The sequence below is a fragment of the Amborella trichopoda genome, chromosome 2 (assembly GCF_054954075.1).
Source record: "Amborella trichopoda isolate Santa Cruz 75 chromosome 2, AtrichopodaSantaCruz75HAP2 v2.0, whole genome shotgun sequence".
NCBI classification, from domain to species: Eukaryota; Viridiplantae; Streptophyta; class Magnoliopsida; order Amborellales; family Amborellaceae; genus Amborella; species Amborella trichopoda.
Window position 1 is genome coordinate 3561644 of NC_142337.1, and position 22117 is coordinate 3583760.

General features: G+C 34.8%; 1 protein-coding gene across 11 annotated transcripts; it reads left to right on the forward strand.

The window, feature by feature from the left end:
• Window positions 1–8779: 8779 nt before the first annotated feature.
• LOC18435902 (myosin heavy chain-like protein) lies at window positions 8780–21750 on the forward strand. Of its 11 annotated transcripts, XR_016048864.1 has the most exons (8): window positions 8780–9026; window positions 9959–12448; window positions 17479–17605; window positions 19788–19889; window positions 20169–20249; window positions 20524–20586; window positions 21182–21408; window positions 21484–21750. XR_016048864.1 is itself a non-coding variant. In XM_020668235.2 (6 exons), the coding sequence occupies exons 2-5, from the start codon at window positions 10017–10019 to the stop codon at window positions 20229–20231; spliced, it is 2724 nt and encodes a 907-aa protein (XP_020523894.1). In that variant the 5' UTR covers window positions 8780–9026; window positions 9959–10016; the 3' UTR covers window positions 20232–20249; window positions 21182–21750. The 11 variants fall into 11 exon arrangements, 2 of the variants coding, with proteins under 2 accessions (XP_020523894.1, XP_006845998.1); XR_016048867.1 differs by having other exon boundaries at window positions 19772–19889; window positions 21182–21750; XR_016048863.1 differs by having other exon boundaries at window positions 21182–21750.
• Window positions 21751–22117: the final 367 nt, after the last annotated feature.

Consider the following 22117-nt stretch of genomic DNA (forward strand, 5'->3'; position numbering starts at 1 on the left):
AATAGCGGTCCGAGGATGGGGACCTCGGACTTGCCCTGGCAGTTCATTTTTTTTAGACTAGAGAGCGGTTCTAGGGCCCCATCCTCGGACCAAAATATTAAAAGAAATAACCGTTCGAGGTTGGGGACATTGGACAGCCCTTGCAGCTCATACTTTTTAAAGTCTAAAGAGCGGTTCGAGGTCCCATCCTCGTACCAAAATGCTAAAAGAAATAGCGGTCCGAGGATAAGGACCTCGTATTGCCTTGCCAGTTCATTTTTTTAAAGAAAGAAAAAGAACCTTGGACTGCCTTACCAATGAAAAAAAAAAATTAGAATGTGATCAGTGGATTTGTCAAAAAAAAATCAAAAAGTCAGGTTTACTGACCTGGGTTATATATTCGCATATAAAAAGAGCAAACCGTATTTTTCCTATTTATATAAAGTCCGTATGTGAATAAATTTCTTTTTAGAAAAAAAATACCCTCTTTTAGATCCCATAAACATTTATCTCCCCCCTAACACTTAATCTTCTCTCTCTCCAAATTATAATCATTTAAATCTTTTGTACCAAAACATTTCGAAACAAATCTATTATCTCATATACCAAGCATATACCTTATCCCACTTAATTTTTCTCTTCTATATCTTCCAAATCTCTCTCTCTCTCAATCATATAAAATTTTTTCTCAAAACCTAAAAAAAAATCTCTTATATTATATGCCTAGCACATGCCTTATCCCACCAATTTTTTCTCTTCTAGATACCATAACTTAGGAAACATTTCTCTCTCTCCACGTATCTCCTCCCCCCAATACATTAATCTTCTATCTCTCTAATCGTGTAAATCTTTTTTCTCAAAACCTTCAAAAAAAAAAAAAAAAAAAATCTTATCTCATTTACCTAGTACATGACCATCTCTCTCTTAGCCCACCTATTTTTTTCTTCTAGATTCCATAACTTAGAAAACATCAGTCCGGTCTATTTATCCAGGGTGGAAAGCAATTGTAGAGTAGTCTCTGTCCAAATAATAGCTAAAAGATGTTACCATGGGGCGTCAACTTTAAACAATCAAAGTAAGGCGCATCGTTAACCCCTCTCGAACCTGCAGTTCAAGGGTCAGAAATCTCGACAATTGTTTGAAAATCTATTTTCACCTTTAATTATAAAATTTAAAGATAAAAAAATAATAATAATCAAACAAATCCATAAACACTTGAAAATGGACAATTCAAGTAATATGTTTTGAAATATTATTTTCAGAACTTGAAATCATTTTTTTCATATATATGAACCTCAAGGTCGAGATGATCACTGAAGGGTTCTAAATCTCATAACAACCTTTTGTTCGTATTAATGTTGAATTTCATATAATTTTTCATAACTATGAATACTATATATAGTACATACTGCTTTAACAATAACTAAAAAAATAGCATTAGAGAGTGTGCACTATGCTCCGTCAGGAGCACACCATACTTTTACCCTCTTGAGCAAAACACTAACTTGGAGGCTTTTTTAAAAATTTTAAAAAATAAATAAATAGGGTCCATTTAATTATAGCTAAACGATTATTTAAAAAAAAAAAATTTGTGTTTTGAGTTTATAATCATCTAGATCATTCCTTGAAAAATTGGATGGTTACTCGCGATCTTTGAATGATATATATTTTTAGGCATACAAAGGGTGAGAGTTAATTTCTTTTCCTTTGAGGTTGTTTCCTAGCTTCTAGAGATCACATTTCCAAAATTTGAGGTCAAAATCCTCAGAGTAAATTTTGCCCGAGAGAGTAAATGAAAAATATACCCCTGCAGGAGTAGAAAATCTTTTTGGCATAACTAATTTTATGTGATAAGCTAGGTGGTATCCCACTGTAAGATGGATACCAAATTTTATGTCTACTTCATGTGCATGTGGAAAGAACAAAGAAAGTCTAAGGGATTGGAGTGATGAGAACAACATTTTTCATCCCTTCACTCTACTTTGTGTTACAATTGTTTTTCTCTCTCTTTATAAAAAGCAATTTTTTCTCTCTCTACAAAAAGCATATTAAGTGGGACAGACCATCTCTTTTTGTTTTCTTTTAGGCCAAGTAACCTTGGATCCTACTTCTACTTTGTCCCTTTCCTCCCTTGGAGTTGGTGGAAAACCTCCATCAACTAGTGTTATTACTTAGATGTGTGATTAAAAAGATGGAAAATAGTTTGATACGGCTGCAGCTCTATCAAAACAAGTAAAGCCTTACCTTATAACTCATCGAAAATTACAATTTAAGTATTAGAAAACTTTTACCACAGTCATCTTGGCTTGAACATTGAGGTCGTGAAAAAAAAAAAAGAGAATTTCAAGCTCTAAAAATAGTGTATATTGTAACAAATTATCTAGATCATCTATTTCACCTTAAAAATAAATGCTCATAGATCTGTAAGATCTGTACCATTTTTTGAGTTTTGAATTTTATTATCGGTGTTGGAACTTAAGCCATCACGATGATTTTTGTTGCTGAAAGTGCATTCCGGATGAAGATTTGTTTTGTTTTCGTAAAACCTAGGCCTTATAGAAACCTCATCCTAAAAAAAGAAAAGATAGATTTGTGAAAGATTCTCCCGCCAAACGCGTTTTGTGGGAATCATTAATTAAATGTGTGATTAATTGCTACCACTTAAATCTCTGATTTAAAAAGAAAAGATAGATTTATTCAAAATTTTACTAAGAAAAATGGATGTGTGGTCAACATGTGTATATTATGCATTTACTCCCTCAGATAAAACCATGTCTAGCATTGTTTTCGGGACCCAAAATTTTAGGATTTAACCTTATAAAAGTAGTGGCCAATTTTAAAACAGAAAAAAAAAAACAAAAACCATAACTCTGTATATGCCTATAAAAAGAACTTTTAATTGTGGACATTTTGTTCTTATCTTTGTACAAGTAGGTGACAATCATTAATGGCTCCTAGAAATCTAACAACTTAGTATATGGCATAAAATTCAATGCGTTTCCCTTTGAATTCGAGTATGAGTGTGTCACAAAATTAAAAATAAAGGAAATTCTTTTAGAATTTGAGCCCTATCAATGAGACACTTCAGCTTGTAATTTCACATTCAAGAACTAAGGTTGATTGCAACCTCCTTATACCAATACTAAATTGCATACTGTGTACTTCTCCTTAACAAAAAGGTCCAATTTTAGATAGCAAAACTAAATGTTCAGAAATCAAAATCTTTTTCTTTTTTCTCTTAAACACCATTATTATAGCAAAATTTTCCCAACTAAAAAAAAAAGGACCTTTGTCTTTTCCCAAGGGAGTATGACATATAGAATATTATTTTAAAGTCGATATGAAGCGTCTCTCTTTTATTTTTGGGAAGTTATATAATGAGACTATTTACCTTTGGTACAAAGTGATCACAATTAATGTTGATAATTGGATGTGAAATTAAGTGACTGCATTTATTTCATTGACCAAGCTCAAAAGTTCAATTTTTTTTTTTTTGAACTGTATGATACAACCAAACTATCTGATTTCACATTAGATATAATAGAAATCGAACTGAACATGTAGCGCAGCAGACATCAACTGCTAACCCACTCAAGTCCAAAAACCCAATTCTTGAGAAATTAAGCTTTCTTGTTGAGGCTGTTTAATCTGTCATGTAGTTTGCTCAAAAAGGAATCTGGTTGATATGCTTGATGGCCCCATATGTAACCTCTCCTTTATGATTTCCATGTGATGCCTATCTTTTAGGTTGAAGTGGAGCAAGAATCCCTTTTTCTTATAAGTGCATGCTGAAATCCTAATTTCAAATTCTACTAGGTATTTAATATTTAGGATTTTAAATTCTACTAGGTATTTAATATTTCCTTCTTTGCGCTTTATATTTGGATTTTTTAAATGCCTATTTGTTTTAGGAGTTCCCATGGAAATAGGAACCATAGATTTTCTCTTTCTATTCTTTTTCTTTTGGGGTCACCTATATACTCTTGTTTTTGTATATGGAGTTTTTTTTAATAAGAGTATTTTTGGTCATTAGGAGAGTTGTGACGTCATCAACATGAAAGATAATCTGCAATTCACAACCCTTAAAATTGCAAAGGTTCGTGTTAGAATTGTATATATGTATGTAAATGAAAAAATTATATCATACTCATGTAGTAAAGTCACATCTTAAAGAGCCTCAAACAAAGATTGTTTAGGTGCTAAAAAGTTTAATGGCCTACCATTTTGACCTTGAGATGCATGAATTAAAAATGGATATGGTTTGTGTAAGGAGTCAACCTTAAATGATCAAAGTAGGACGCACCTCTAAACCTTGTTAAAATATGTGGTTCTTATGTCGAAAACCTTTAGGATGACCTACAATTCTATTTATAAATTTAAAAACTTAAAAAATGGTGTAGATAGAATAAATCTATAAATAACTTAGAGTTTATAAAATTGAATGGTTTAGATAATATATCTATTTAAAGATTTAGAACCTTTTTTTTTTATATCTATACATCTTTAGGTCGAGATGATCAATTGTAGATTTTTCAAACTTCCGCAATATAAAATTGACAATATAAGGTTGATACCTCATATAGCTTTTTTTTCATTATAAATATGTAGAGAGAGAGAATTGTGATAGATAGACTTGTCTGAATCAGGTCCACCAAAGAAATGAATGGAGAGATGCTTTATCTTAAATCATTGCAGATGGGCACCGCAATTAACGCTTTGGAATGTAATCATGATTTCACTCTTCATTTAAAACAGTTCAGCAAAGCATAATCCCTTCCAATTGCTTGTATACATACGATGATGTAATGGTCTATATGATGTAATTAGCATAACTACTGCATGAGAGAGAGAGAATGCCATGGTCTAGCATAATTAGGGTGATGAGAGAGAGATAAAAAGTGGCAATTAGCAAATGGGTCGATCCGGATCACCTAATTGCCTAACAAACTTGCAAAAGTTCCTTGGCGGAACCAAGTGAATCCTTTGAGTCAGACAGATTCCAGTTCCGACAAAGAACCAGGTTGGTAGGGATCCAAAAATTATACATCATGTGGTCTAACTAACTGTAACAAAGAGATTAGTATAACTAGGGTGATTAGTGAGAGAGTGTATGGAGAGAGTGAGAGAGAGAGGTGATATAATGAAGTAGTTAGCATAAGTATGTCGATTAGCAGTTAGCATAAGTATGTCGATTAGTGCACTAGAGAGAGAGAAGAAGATCCACTCGAATGCTCCAACCCCTTTTTCATGGAAAATGATACTAGTGTGAACCCAACCACATGATTCCGTGGGGTATAGTGTATTTTCACAAAGAGTTCTTTTAATTAGACGGTTAAAGATCTTCGTTTTTCGAATGGACGGTTCACATTTGACGAATGCATATTTGGTACCATAATATCATGACCCTCTATTCTCTTCTGGTGGTGGGACTCTTGAGCTTCATCTTTTGTTATGTCCAAAAGATGGATAGCGTGCTCCTGCCGGGGCACTCTGTAGGTACACACTGCTTTGGAGTAACGTGCAAGGGCAATGTTGTATGAAGTTATTAGTGAGTTTAAATGCTCCTAAGGGAGCATATCGTGCATTAACTACCGCACAAAAAAGAGGTATCTCATAGGATTTTCCTTTTTTTTGTTATGAAACTGTGGGATCCATCTAAGAATCACCGATGAATATTTTTAAACCAATAAAAATGTCAATTTTAACTCAACCATGGGAGTATCGGTCATGCCAATCCCAAGCTTAGATGAGAAAGGAAGGATGTGTTAGGTTAGTGGGCAACATAAAATTTTTACTACAACTTATTACGTGCCATGAATCTGATCGAGGGTATGACCCTTGATAGTACAAAACAATAAAACATATTTGTGTTGCTAGTGCCAAATAGTTGGAACAAGACTTAGATGATGATAATAATAATGAATAAGAATGTAAATTTTGAGTTTGGAAACATTATGGAAGTTATATGCGATTGCAGCAAATTGTCCAACATCTTTCTAATTGTAGGTAGTTTATCTCTCACATTTGTTTGTGAGGTTAATATGGTGGCTGATATTCTTGCAAAGACAGTTACATCTCGTTTAAAAGCTAGTATTTGGTATCCTCTTCCATCGGATTTTATTTGTCTTATTTTAACTCATAATTTGACACAAGTGCCATGCTCTAGGGATGTAAAGTGATTAGCAGTAAACTCTCTATTTTTACCTCTTAATGAAAAATAGGTAGGGGCCTTCTCCCCTTTTGACTTATCCCAAAAAAGAAATTCTGAGGGACATCTATACGAGAGTTCCATTTGAGGTGTTTTTTCTTTCCCTAAGATTGGTCTATATGTTACACCCTCACAAAGAAGGGTCTTGAAAATACTCCCAACTTGATTTGTACCTAAGGGTGCAAATGGACAGTATGCTCCTTCATATGAAGGTGATCCCTTGTGCTGGAGTTTAATTGAGCAATTGAGGTCACAGATTCCTTATTGAAAGTGACAGATTTGTTGCCAAAAAGGTAAAGGTTTCTTAAAAGAACTTGCCGGGTTATTTAAGACCGCCGTAGATTTGTTGCTTACTACCAAACCAATAAAAATGACTAAAATAATCTTGAATTATGTCCAAACCATTCATTCACATATATATATATATATATATATATATATATATATATGGGTTTTGTCATACGCTACATCACTTGATGGTGTGTGCTTTTAAAATCCTCAACACTTTTTAACATGTAGATACTTCTGAATTGTAATACAAAACTTTTCAAGTAAGGCTATTTTTTGAATTTAAATAGGTAGAATAGATATTTTTATAAAAAGTAGTGACATTTTATTAATAATTAAAATAATTATTATATCCTGTGGGTGATGTCATATACCATCATGGCATTGTCCACTATTGTTAATACATATTTTTGTTTCTATTTAAAAAATTCTACTTTATTCTTGATTAATTATTTAAAATATCTCTAAACAAAAAGTTACAACACTATACGGTAATGGTATCTAAGTGTCAAAAAATGTTGAGAACTTTAAAGGTATACACCAACAAATGGTGTAGCCTAGTAAAACCCTATATGTATATGAGTTATGTTAGGGTGCTCACGCTATGAAGTAATTTATCATTGTATTCAATAAATTTTGGATATTTATATTTTTATTTTGTACATGAATTATTATTTTTAATAAAAGAAGTTTTGGTCATTATGAAATGTATGACATCATTTAGATGAGATATCACACATATGGAGCACACTAGTGACATTTAATACTCCATGTGTATGATGTCACACCCATATGGATATATTACACCCCTCCTAATGACAAAAAATATTATCACTTAAAAAAACAATATGTACAAAATAAAACTATATAAATGTTCTCATGCAAGAGAAAGCTAGAGGGGAAAGTGGAAATATCCAAAATAATGTCAAAACAAAAATAGAAGTGTTAATATGATTTATTTGACCTCAAATTTGTAAAAAAAAACCTTTAAAAAAGAAAAGCCAAAATAAGTGCTTTTGGTGGGGACCACCTGTTCGATGAAAATTATATTTAGACTTCAAAGAACTCAAATTTGATTAATTTTTCATACCGTTTAACTATCAAAATAAAGAGAAATTTCAATAGTAAAAAGATTCACTCTAATTACGTATTATAACCAGCAAATTTATATAAAGCACAAGCCCATTTAATACATAGATTTTTTTTTTTTGAAAAAGCATTCAATGAGATCATTTATCTTTAGTACAAGGTGGTTACAATTAATCTTGATTATTGGATGTGAGTTTTGATAGCTGCAGTTACTCCATTGACCAAACTCAAACTTCAAAAAAAAATTCAAAGTACTTGTTGACGCATCCAAACTATCAAAATTTACATGAGATGGTTGTAAATAATTGTGATCTTCTTGTATCAAAACTAAGTGGTCTCATTATATACAATCCCTTCTTGTTTGGTAAATAAGATATAGATTTCTTTATTTTGAAAAAAGCCTCTTCCTTTTAAAAAACTACACCACGTAATTATCACTTGGACAATGAATTCCTAAAAACTTACTCATAGTGTTTTTACCGAACTCTTGCTCATGTATGTGTGATTTAAAAAACGGAAAATTTGAATCGGAAATTGCCGATATGAATCGAGATTTTTCAATTATTATGTGATGATACTTGATTAGAATTGGCTTTGGGTATCCTTCTCTTTCTTTGTGTTTTTATTTTTACTTTTTGGTTCGTCGAATCACCGATTTTCACCGTTCATATAACAATCCAAATTAGAACTAGGTGGCCGATGTATCCTACCGATCCGCACCTACATGCATGCAAATATAATGGGCATAAGAAAACAAAGTCTTCTAAGTGAAATTTTTTCAAATATTATTTATTGGAAAATCATCGTATGCATTTGGAAGACGCATTTCTACGCTTGTGTCCCCCACGGCATAAAACTCCTATCTTAAGTTTGGATCCCGGTCCTTAAAAAAAATAAAAAATAAAAAATAAAATAAATGGTCTAGATATTTTTTTTAATTTTTTTTTTGTTTTAGTTTTTAAAATTTATATTTTTACAAATTAATGATCTCCTTGGAGATTAAATATTACTAAAAAAAATTAGGTCTAACATCCATCGGAAAAATGGAATTATAAGAAGGGAGTAATTTGTTTAGGAAATAGTGAAAAAGTCAAAATTTTCTTAATATTTAATAAAATATAAGGGTAATTAGGTACTTTATTGTTCCAATTTGTCTTATTTCTGAGACTCCCGCTCTCGCGAGTTTTTATCTTGTGTTGACCCCTCAATAGGAGAGGGAGAGCTAGGGGTGAGAGGAAATTGTAGAGCGAGAGAGAGAGAGAGAGAGAGAGAGAGAGAGAGAGTGATTCCAGCCCTAGAAAATGGAAAGCCTTAAACTGCAGGGTGCGAAAATGGCGGGAAGGAATTAGGGTTAGGGTTTTAATGGCCATGGCGAATGTCTCGCGGACCCTAACGGCTAAATTTATCTTCCTCTGCGTCAGTGTTAGCACCGAGCCAGACAGCTTCTCTCTCTATTGCGTAGGTAAGTCTTTTTCCTCACTGTTTCTCTCTTTAGCTCACTTGTAATGGCTTCTCCATTTAGAAGTTGCAGAGAGCTTTTGGAGCTGCTTTGCTCTGTACCAGTGTGTCCACTTTTCTCCCATTTGTCTAATCCTTTTAGTTTTTTTTTGGTCCTAAATTGTTATCATTATCACATGTATTGAATTGTAAAACTTCAATTATGCGTTTTGTATTAGTTTGGAATGATATTTTGAGGTTTCTTTTGACTTCATTCATCTTCTTGGAATGGGGACTGATTTTCTTCCTTGTTTTATAAAGTTTTTGGTTTCTTATTTGGGTTTGGAGCATGTTTTTGTTGGTGGATTTTTCTGAACTCTATAATTGTGCATGTTCTATGTTGGAAGAAAAGAAGTGTTAAAAATAGCGAGCGCATCTTTTCCTTTTTCTTTTTTTTTTGGCTTTTATTCTAGACTTCGTGCCTTGATTTTGGGATTTATATAGGGGAGAAGTTAATCCTTTCCTTATTGTTTTTACATTTTTTATCGTTAGTTGCTATTCCTTCAATCCGTTTAATTGACTGGTCACAAGGATACATACTAAGTAGATTTTCAAGATCAGTTTTATGAGAAACCGAGGGATTTTGGAATTCTTGCGTTGGGAAAGGTGGGGTGTTATGGTTATTATCTGGTTAATTTCTCAAGCCTTTTGTCTCTGGGAGCTATTCTCATTCTGGTTTTTTATGTTGGGATTTCTCCCAGTTTAAGATATTGGATGTCTTTTCTATTAGATTTTTGTGTGTTTGACTAGTAATTTGAGAGTTCAGTGTCGGGCTGTACTTACGAGGTTTTGGGGCTTTTTACACATTAGCGGAACTTTTTAACGAATTGCTTTGTAATTATGTTTCGTTCATTTACACTAATTTGGTTTTGAAAATTTTTTGGTTGGTCAATGCAGTGACGTCTATTTTGGGTTTTTCAGATTGCTTAAGTTTTCTTGGAAATACTAAGTGAGTATGGATATTATGGACATGGGAAAGTTGGAGGAAATGGACTCTGGATTTATCCAAGCATCCGAAGGGTTTTTGCCATTGATTAGTAGCTTCAAGGAGAATGACTGTTTCCAAGACGATTCAGCTTCTTATGAAAGATTCCTCGCTCCATATGATACAGATTCATTCTTTGACGACCTTGCAAATAGATTAATTATCTCAAGAATGGTTAATGACTCTGTGGTAAAAGGAATAGTAAATGCAGTGAAAGAAGAGGCTGATGAGCGAATATCAGAAAAGGAAGCCGAGATTGAAAGCTTGAGAGAAAATTTAAGTTTATCCAAGTCAGAGGTAGCCAAGTTAGAAAGGTTTTTGGAGCATAAGGATAAAGAAATGGCTTCTTTGAATGCTTCACTCAATCATTCAAACAGTAAAACATCTCAGATAGAGGAAGTTCAAGCAGTCTTTACTTCAAGGCATCATGAGCATTTCAATGAAGAGCCAAAATCAAGTTTTAAGATGGCAATTGAAGATCATCTGAGGAGAATGAAGCAAGAAATTGAGGATGGGAGGGTGCTTGCAGTTAATGGCTTGATGGGTATTTCTGAATTTTCTTCATTAAATGGCCATATGGATAACATGACTAAAATGTTTTCGAAATCTCATGTTGAGAAAGGAATAGCTAGATCCTCAGTTAAGGATATGGGACTGAATCCATGTGAGATTTACCATAAATTCCAACATATGATTAAAGTTTATGACTCCTTAAAAAATGGGTTGGACATGGTTTGGGAACAGGTCAGTGATTCTGACTTAATTGAATGGAAGTGGAAATTTGATGCACACGAAGAAGTCAATGCTCCAGTTTTGAAGGGGGAGCTCCAAGGGAAATCAGTTATAGGTTCATGGGAACAGAATGGTCAAGTGGCTGATAGCCATAGAAAGCAGCTTTCAATGCAGATTGATGTGATTTCAAGCTTGAGACAAGAGTTAGATGCAACATTGAGGAGTTTAACTGCTCCCGAACCAGGCCAACAACTCTCGCATGGATCGCAAGAAGTCACTGAGGAGCAAATTAGTAATGCTGAAAAGAAAAACCAGGTCCACCATAATGTCATGGGGAATCGCCTTTCCCCTGGTATTGTCCTTCGTGAGGAAAATGATGTGGCCATTGCTTTAGAGAAATTCAAAGAGCCCAAAAATAACCCTGATCGAATACCTGAGTCTGGGGAATTGAGGCACATGTCAAAGGAAGAGCTAATGACCTATTTTACAAGTGAAATGACCAAGATGAAGAGGAACTATGAGTCTACTGTGCATGAGCTAACAGAAGCTTTCTTTAGTCTCAAGAGGAAACACCTTAAAGAAAAAGGGTCTTCACCATTGAGGAGAGATAAGGAATCTGATGGTATCCGGAAAAGGATCACAGAGGCCGTTATAAAGTTGGATGACATGATCAAGGAGACTGCCAAGCTAGCTTTAATTGAAGAAGATTACCAAAAGTTGTGCTCCTTGAAGGATAAACTTCTTTCTGAAAACCAGCACTTACGAGAGATGCTTGCCGATAAAAATAAGGAAGTCAAGTACCTCTCATCCCAGGTTTCAGATGCTGCCAATAAAATGTCCCTTCATTCATTGACAGAAACAAACTTCCTCAAGCTGATAAAGAAGCTTAGATGTGATATAGAAGATCTAAATGTAGAAATTTTCATTAGAGAGGAGGTATACAAGGATGTTGTTCGTGAGTTGGGTATTGAATTCAGAGGTGTTACGAACGATTTTCTGATCGAGGCTTCAGTCATAGAAGAGATATATGCCATCATATATGAAGGAGCAATCAGGGATATAGAGGCTTATGTAAATTCTACATTGTTGAAGTATGGTGAAGAAATGGACAGGCTGAACCACCTTGAGACAAAACTCTTAGAGAAGGAGGAGGCAATATGCTCAGACATTAAAGAAAAGGAGGTGTTCAAGCAAGAAATTTCTTCATTGTTGAGTTTGATGGGAGAGAAAGAGAATGTGGCAGTGGAAGCTAGTGCAGCATTGAAGGAACAGAAGGAGCGTCTTGATCTAGTGACTCAAGAGCTTAACATGTTCAAGGAACAATCAGATCAGCAAGAGAAAGTAATTGATGAGAAGAATAGAGAGTTGAATTCTGTGAGTGGGAGATTGAAGGAAGCTTTGAAGCAAGTAGGCTTTTATAAATTAGAAATGAAAGAGTTAGATCAGGAACTTACGGAATCGTTGAATGACTTAGGGAAAGCAAGGGAACAAATATCCTTTCTTGAAGGTGTAGTTCAAAACAATCAGCAAACAGTATGTTCACTTGTGATGGCTGAGGAAGAGCAAAGGAAACGGTTGGAAGCTACTGTAAAATCTGCTGAGGACTTGTTCAGAGCACTAATTGTACTACAAAACAGAATATATGAAGGAATTGGGAAGAATAGTCTAAGGTATGTGCTATAAGATCAAGCAGACCCACCTTTCCAATGTTTTAAAAAACGGTCCGCCCGGCACCTAGGCTGCCTGGACCAAAATACCGCACGCCTAGACCTAGACGGCCCTACATGGGCGGATGTACTTGGGTGGGCGTTCAGGTGGGGCAGGCGGGCGACTCTTGCGTTTTTTGAAACCTTGCACCTTTCTATATATGCATTGGAATGAACTTCTGTGAGTGTGTTCCTGCTTCAAATATTTTTTTTTGGCTTCTTGGGCTATGATCATATGTATCTAAGGAATGCTGTTTTCGATGCATTGCTGGATTTTCTATTTTTGTGTGTTTTATTTCTATTGAAATTTTCATGTATCTTGTGGAGTTTGAAATATTTTTATCTTTTTATGATTTCTTTTTCTGGTCACCTTGTAGTGGGAATGGCACCTATCTATGTGTTGGGCTTTGCCATCATGTTAGATTATATTACTAGGCCTAATAAATTATCATAACTCACTTTTCTTTTAATTAATAAAGCGATCTAACAAACAGTTGAACTGATGGTATCACATGTGTGAAAGATGCACGTACCTAAGTGGTTGGTAGTTACACCAAGGTGGATACTGGTCCATTTTGCGGAAATCTATTCATTCCTAATCACTATATGATGCTGTGTATATTCATGAATATGGGAAGACAAATGAATAATTGTATATCTCCAATGGTTAGATTCTTTTGTTGCATGTCGGCGTGTAAGGATACAGCCACATATCACACTTTCTGCCTCTCCTGTGTGTTATGTTCCTTGAGAACTGGAAGTGGCACATTCAAATCAAGATGAGTTGCACGTGCCTCAGAACATCATAAGACATTAGGCGTATTTGTTTTTGTGTCAATGTGACATTGATTGGTATCTTTCTAGTTTTATTGAAGAGTGGTATTAACTGTAAACCATTTTGAATGTATGGCATGTTGACTTAGGGTTCTCCAAAGGAAGAAACCATTGTGTGTCTGTCGGTAATTTCTGACTTGCAAAACTTAGACGCAAATGTTTAGACTACAGAATTCATTCTGTCATGCACATTGTATAGAGAATATCAAAATCTTAGCTTCTTAAACTTAAGATCTTTGACCTGGAACCTTTCTAAAAACTATTAATGGTCTAGATTGTGGTCAAAACTTGCTTTATGCTATAGTTTCATTAAGTCACTTGGTGAATAATGGGGATTACTTATACCTGAAGATTCATAAAAATGCGTCTAAGGGCGTTTCCTTAAAATATCTTAGTGCACAACATTTTAAGTTCACCATCAAGAAGCTGGCAAGACAGAGGCTTAAGGCAAAGACAACTACTTGATCACTATCTTCCAAGGCTTTTGGCGGATAGCGAGGTGATAACCTATGGAGGTATGAAAGTGTCTTGTAGGAGGGAAGATCATCTTGCTCCTAATGCTAATTTGGTTTGGTTCTTACAAGAGTAGATCATCATCACTATTAGAGCCTTTTCCCAACTAATTGGGATTGGTTACATGAATCCTGGTTCCCGCCCGAGCTAATTCTTGCTAATTTCTCACTGTACCTAGGTTCCAGTACTACGCGTTGCTATGGGAAACCCTAGCATAAGCAGATAACGTATATTCTGGATTCATGGAAAGTTTTGGCAAAGTTTTACGTTGGTTACCTACCTAACACAACCCACCTCTTTTACTCGGGCTTGGGAAGGGTTAAGGGAAAGTTTAAGATCCTCACCCTTCTTAAGACCGTACTTTTTACAAGAGATGAGAAACAAAAATACAGAAATGCCATTTTTGCTATGTTGATCAAGGTTCAATTGGAACATATTAAGGACCTAAAGCGTATTAGCCTGGTGTTTAGTTCGAGTAATACCAAATTCCTCTATTCAATCAATGGTAGGTTACATACTTCTATAGCAAGTTACCATTTTAAATGGTATCCCTGAACTCCATATAAAGCTGCACACAAGAAGACCTATGCCCATACAAGAGGGGCTTTGTGAAGTACGGACTTCATTTGGATGTTTGTTGGGTATGTTCCTGACCTGATAGAGTCCAAGGGTCGACCTGGACTTAACCCTGACCTGGTTATGTCTAGTTCAATTGGACCCGGCTGGTTGACTCTGATCACGGTCAAAATATAAAAACGTAGAATTTATATATAAGATGTTTTATATATTTCATAAAATATATTAGATTTATTCATTTATTCTAAATGTTAAAAAAATATACTGGATCTGGTTAGGTAACCCCCAACCCGGTTCGGTCCGGCCTGGACCCACACCGGACTTGACTCTATCGTCAGGTTCATATTTCTAGGCCCAGAGCTGACTTGATGGGTTGAGAAGTTGGACCTAGATTGTGAACCACGTTGGATTAACCCGCCAAGACCCAATAATCAGGCCTATTAGAGTTTTAGTTTGGTTGAGGAGGCAACTTTGAGGTGCTTGGAATGAGAATCAATTTAAGTGAGAGTATCATTCTTGACATTGGGTTGAGGTTTTTAGGGTTGAGGAATCCACTAGTTGGTATGGTTGTAAAATAAAATGGTTACCTGGTAAACACAGAGGGCTTCCTCTATCTGTTGACATGCCTTGGAAAATCCATGGTATCCATTGATAAAGAAATTAGAGCGGAGGCCTGATGGTGGAAGCGCCAATTCTTATCATCTACCCTCATCAAATCTATGTTGGGTAATCTTCTAATCCAATACCTGCTTGGTCTAAATGTCTAGTGGCAGAAAAGCAGAATATCATGTAGTCAGATGGGGGGCGGGTTCGCAAGTCTAAGGTTTAGGGATGCCTGGGATATGATGGCTGATGTTGATAAGGCATTTATTGGACAATTTTTTTGGTTTTCTTTGATTTGACTGGAGCAATGTCAGCTAGAGTGGTGGGGAGAAGTAATGGTTGTGAGTAAAATAACTGGGGGATCAGCGAGATGGGTACATGTAGTAGGTTTTCTTGGGCTCGGAGAGGAAGAGATCTACTCCACGAGAACAAAGTTTAGGAACAGGATCTGGGGATCGATTTAGCTTCAGTTTGATTTTTGTTGTGATGCCGTCTGAATATCTTTTTTTCATATTTGTCTAAAAATTGAGTTCAACACCTTAGGTGCTAGTAAGGTTTGTGGGGAGAGGAGGGGATTTGGTGGTATTGTGAAATGCTTTAGAAGGCTTATTAATTGCCAGATGAGATGGGGTGCTTAGTAGGGTGCCTTAAGAAACAACTCATCCATGACTCAAGCTTTTACTAGAGATTGTGGAAATGGAGTAATTTCTGTCTTCTGCATGCTAGCTCCTTAGTGCCTTTTAAGGGAAATTTGGCAGGTCACATCTAGGCTCCTTTGATGGGTGCATTCAAGTTACTCTTAACGACTTCCAGAGGCATGACAACATACTTCCAGTACTTGTTTTGGATGCTAAAGAGTTTTGGATGCTAAAGAGTCTGACTGTGTCTCCTACATTTGCACCTACACAAATAAGATGGGAATTATCTCTCAGGTTTAGTCAAGGTATCTTTGATGATACCAAGTTTGATAGTGTGCCTGGTCTCTAATGATTCAATGGTTGAATTGCTTGTGGCCAAAGAGCAGACCTATTCAATGAAAAGATGTGCCCTATGGTAATAATTTGAGAAATTGTGGGATTTTCAATGGTTTATATAGCAGATATCCGAGGTGCAAGAGAGTTATTGGGGATCCTAAATCTCCTCAGTCTCTGACTATATATGATTTTTTTGGTTTCAGAGATGCTTGGATTTAGAGTGGAAGAAGGTGGCTTAGACCATGGCTCCCTATGGAATCTGGGACTGTAAGGCGTTAAGTTTTTGTTGTGCTAAGTGAGAGATGTTCTAATGGGCTTGATGATTTCCCTCCACTTCTACCCAGGCTTCTTGATTATGGAAGGTGATTCTTTACAACATGATTAGTCATTCTCAAATTGGAACATTTTATCCTAGGAGATTAACTATGTTTTTAAACTGTTTCCTAGGGTCGTGTCACTATCTCTTCTTCCCTGATCTCAAAGAAGTTACCACTGCAGTGTACTTACCCAGTAGTGAATCAGGATTTCTTTTTCATTTGAGATTCTTAGTCCTCCATGAACAATGTATTCTCTTGCAGTTTTTTATTGCACCCGAGATGCAATTTATTTTTCACAGCAATGCCCTTATTTTTCTTTCCTGAAGAAATGGTTACAATATATTAAGATATAAAATATGTTAAAAAAAACCCATGAGATGTGGGTGTAGGCAGCCATATGCTGGTGCTCAGATCTGTACATTAAAAAAATCATTCAAAAAAATCGTATAACACACCTCGAGTCTTGGAAGATAGAGGGATAGAAAATGCGAGTTTGCGAATTGGTATAAGGGGTTATGACTTTGAGAGAGAGCATTTCCCTTAGTTATCCATAAAAATAGGTATAGGGAGTAAGGACTTTTAAGTACCCTTGAAGAATAAAAAGATGGTTGAAGAACATGAAGCTGGTAATTTACTTTTTTAACTTACAAAGAAAAAAAAAGATTGAAGACGCTAGAAGTAAAACTGATTGAAGAACACATTACAAACCTGACATTGTCGGTAGAAGTAATTACTTTACACAAGTTATGTGATTATGAATTATTTGTGAAATAGCTATTAGTATTTTGTAATTAAAAAAGTTTCAATTTTCTCTTTCTTAATAAATCACTTTCTTTTTCATTTTATTCTTGTTCATGGATTTCACAATGATTTAAATATTTGGAAGCATGGATGGATTTTTTTAGCAGCATCTTCATCATCTTAATTTTCAAATGCTAAATAACAATAGGTTTTGAAAGTTGAATCATAGACAGTTTATGCTTTGTTAGGAAGTTACTCATTCTTTGTCTGGATCACAAATAAAGGGTTGCAAATGGATATAACCTCATGGATTGGTGGCTTTTCCTAGCATGCTATGCTTTTCAACATGTTCATCTCAGTAGATGCAAAATGCTATAGTTTGTACTTGTTTAATGTTAAAGGTAAATGCCCCTTACATTGTTCTTTTTTCTTTCAGGTTAGAAAACCTAAACAAACAATTTTATCCACTTGTTCGGCATGCTAATTCACTTAGGAAGAAGAATTTGTTGTACAAACAAGGTTTGGAAAGAAGATATTCTGACCTTCAAAAGGCAGAAGTAGAGGTATCTTGGATGAGCATCAACATGCTTTTATCTTTTGAGATCTGTGGCATTGTCTTTAATCTTGGAAGATTTTTTTTTCATTTTTCCCTCTCCTGAAAGAACCATTGTTCATTTCGACCTTTCGTTGCCATTTGTTGTTTGGGTTTTGTAGCGGCATATAATTAAAGATTAATTCTGTAGTTATCAATTTCTCTAAGTAAATCAATGTTCATTTAATCAATGTTCATTTAATCAATGTTCATTTAATCAATGTTCATTTAGAACCATAAAAATTGGAAGTTGGAACAGTTTGAAAACATATGGTTCTTCTGGAGTTTAAAACATTAATCTTTGAGGTGCTATTTTTGAATTGCTGGCTCAGTACAAGGGTCCATTCCAGTACATGCATGTTTTTATGTACCATAAAGGCCTTGATTGCATGCCATAATCTGAGTCTATCATATTCTTTAGCTATGAATTCCAGTTGCATGTGCTGGCAAGGGTCGTAGGTATCCTTGACTCTGAAATTTTACCAAATCTTCCAAAGATTTCCTGTTTGACTCATTATGTCTATATTACTTTGATTCATATGGCATGAAGGGGCAACATGTTATTCCTATTTAAATTTTTCTTTATAATCAGCAGTGCACTGGAAGGTATCTGCACTTTTGTCATCTGAACATGATCCCTACAATGTGAAGGTGGTGCCTTTCTCAAACCTATATCACATGGCCTGGCCTTAATGGACCACCATAGTGTTTTAATTTAGAATTTTCTGCTCCCAAATCTTCTGACTATAAATGATCCTCACATGCCTAATACTTAAAACTTCCTCAAAATCAATCCTAAATACTATCATATACCCTCTCTAAAATATGTAATCATGCATTACCCGCAAATATTAGCTCATATTAATTACTTAATGGCACTGGTATTATCCATATAACATGAGTATTTTACTTACATGTAATATAAGTCATAATACAAACACAATGCAAGTATTCGAGTCTATTGATTTGTGCATTGTTTGTCTGTATTCTGTAAACAAATATATTGCATAATAAATAAGTAAATTCACCTATTGAAAACATGTATGGTATATTTACATATCTTGCTGATAAGAAATGTGTTCATATTCTTTGCTCAGATGTAAGCTAATACTCCAGAACAAAACTTGTAAGTCTTGTTTTTGGATCGCTTGCTTGTGCAGTTGTGCTTGAATGAAGATCATCATTCTTAATATAGTCATATGTAATTTAATGTGCATTAATTCTCTCAACAAAATTTATGTGTTAACTATAAATTTTTATAAAAAGTGTTTTAGATTTCACACACAAAAGCGCACACACGCACGTGCATACATACTAATCTTTTCATTAATTTTATGAATATTTATGAATCGTATTCTGTTGGAGTAAGATATATTAGTTATGTACGATCTATTATATCAATGCTACTTGTAGTTTTATAGATTATGTACAATTTTATACATTTATCATTATTTCACGTTCATATACAAAGATGTTATATATAAAAATATTTTACATGGATAAATTATCTATCCATGTGTGACTTTTACAATATATCATTATATTTGGTTTTTGATCAGTTATTGCAGTTGTAATCATTCGATCATTAAATACCATAGGATGTATAATTCATAATTATATAAAGATTATTATTAATTATTTAAGTAATTATTTAAGTATAGTTGGAAGAAGGGCTGTCGGCCTTTCTCTTGTGTAGGAGAGGTGCTATTGACTCCTCTTGATATCCAACTTCAGGGAAAAAAGAGTAACCACATGTCACTTTTGTTCCCTCGTTGGCAGGGAAAGAGGCCATCTTCCCTCATGGAGATTGCAAGCTTGGGGACTGCAATAATCGCTTTATATTTGTTAGTTAAAGTATTTTGTGATAGTAATCATTGAGAGTATTAGGTGTTGCAGGGAGCACCACTCGCTGCTACTCTGATGGGCCCATTTCACAGGAAACTTAATATTAACTATGTTTAGAATGGTAATAAGAATTAGTTACAAGCGTAAATAGCTGTATTAATATTATTTTATTGAGATTTCTCTTGGTATCCCATGTGCCTATATAATTCGTTTATTTGATATACATTTAGGAGTCTGCATCCTTTGGTGATTTAAAGGTTTATGTATTGATGTAGCTGTCTCTTTTACACAGATTTCTTTTGATTCAGGTTGATTTGCTAGGTGATGAAGTTGATACACTTCTCAGTCTCCTTGAGAAGATATACATCGCACTTGATCATTATTCACCTATTTTGCAACATTATCCGGGGGTGAGATGATTCAGATATATAGACATGTTTTGCTTTTGTCTTTGCTCTCTCTTTTTGCTTTTTCTGATATTCCTCGTTGGCTTATACTTCTGAAGTTATGTTGGAGCATATTCATTTACAAGTGTAGAATGTGTGATTTTGCAACAGCTTAAATTCTTGCAGTATGCATTTTTCTTCTTTTGGCAGTGTAGCAATGATTTGTTTTGGATGTTGTTGTATGGACGCACTTATTTGTATCATTGTAATTTTATTGAACCCTTTTATTGTTCCTTCTGGCAGATTATGGAAATTCTGAAATTGATTCAGAGGGAACTGAAAGGAGAAGTTGCCCAACCAATCTGATCATGGCGTTGCTTTAAGGTGTGCCTTTGTATATTTTTCAGTTATATTTATATTGAGCAATGTAGAGTTCTTTCTCAATATACTGAAACTGAGATTCATGTTTACTGTCCTTTCTTATGGCCCTCTGGCAATCATCAACAAAATTTTACTGATACTCTTTGTGGATATGTTACCTAATCAAAACAAGGGAAAAAATAAATAAAAAGAGAGCCATGTGCCGATGTTTATATCAATCTTCATGTGCCATGCTCGATGTGTGGATTATATTCTGTTTCTTTTGTTATGAAAATAGATATTCATCAGCTTTCATCTGGGATGGCTCTGATTCTTCAGTTAATTTGGTCCCTTTATCAAGGTAAGTTTTCCATATTTTAAAAACAAGATGGAAAACATCAAATACCAAAAAAGTAGAATATAAGTGCTACCGAATACCTTGAGGATCTAAATTCTCAATGACTCAGTTTTTGGTTTTTTTCCCCAATTCTTATGTGTGTCCACTCATAAATCTGTGCGTGTACACAGTATAGATCCATGTATATGCATGTGATTATGTCTCTGTGTGCAAATGTGGATCTCTTTGCCAATAAAAAATCAAAATATTATTCCTCATATCTCCATTGATGCTATTGTAGAATGAGAATATGCTTACTACACCGTATTTAAGCATGCTCCGGAATAACTCTGCATAATCACTGCCACCCAATAATTGACAAGTTCTCCCTCACTTTGTTGGTAATTTCCATTATGCATTTGCCTACTGCATGAAATGTCGAGGCACTTCGTGTAAATTTCTAACATGCCAACAAAGCTCACAAAATGAATGAACATCTTAGCAAACCCCATGATTACTTTTTTTATTGGCATTTGTACTTTGCTGATTAAATTCCTTGTGGTTTATGATGTGTTTGATATCAATTAAATATATTTTTTTTTTCCTTTTCTTCTTTCAGCAATCCTCAGAAATCAGCCTGTACTTGGAACTCACTTGGGCTGATTGTCCCCAGCAGAGACTAAATGCTCTAACTGCGCATTCGCAAGTGGCTTTTCATCAGCCAACAGATGCTCATCAATGACATTCTCGGGTGGTTGAAGTGGTCGCAATCAACACTGTCACTCACATCATTCAGATGGTTGTGATGTCATTGCTTGCCACAGGAAGCAATGTACACCATTTCATGTAATATACTTCCTCGATTTAGTTTGGCTCAGCTCAGCTTGCTTGGTTCAACTCTTTAACACCTTTTCAGCTCAGGCAAAGGCGAATGTATTCCTTTCTTCCTCAAGGAGATTAGTGGGGAGAATCTGAAGGCCATAAACACGTAGCTTTCGCACTGCCATTTGGGTGCCACAAGAGCTGCCTTGCTGTTAACTTTGGTTCAAATTTTTGTAGCTTTTTTATTTATGTTTTTTACCCTTTTTGGGCCAAGGGAAATGTATGTTCATTGTAATAATATTATGGCGATCATTTGTGAATAATCAGTGGCTTTAAAGAATAAATTATTAAATGCTTTTGTCAGCAGAGACTGGGATTGGTGGTGTGTTTCTCTGATCTTACACTGCTCGTGCACCTTTGTATGTCAAAAGGTGTGTACATACATAAATATTTATATCCAAATGCATATACACAATCATGAGTCTTATTTGTTTGTGTATTTGTGTTTAGTTGTATTTTAGTATAAAGTCATTTCTACACCAAAAAACTATGAAGATATTTATACATGTGCATTTGTGTATGTACATATATGGATGTGTATGGTCTCCTATGCATTTTTTTATGTTATATCTCCCTATCTATATTTATTCCTAGTATGTCAAGTCACAATAAAAAGATGGGGACATATAGCATTCAACAAAAAAGGTACCCATCGCAGTCGGATATTACAATG

Coding starts and splice junctions, on each gene's coding strand:
- LOC18435902 (XM_020668235.2), top strand. CDS start 10,017: ATGGATATTATGGACATGGGAAAGTTGGAGGAAATGGACTCTGGATTT. Junction 12,449..17,478: donor ATTGGGAAGAATAGTCTAAG/GTATGTGCTATA, acceptor TTTTTCTTTCAG/GTTAGAAAACCTAAACAAAC. Junction 19,890..20,168: donor TTTTGCAACATTATCCGGGG/GTGAGATGATTC, acceptor TCCTTCTGGCAG/ATTATGGAAATTCTGAAATT.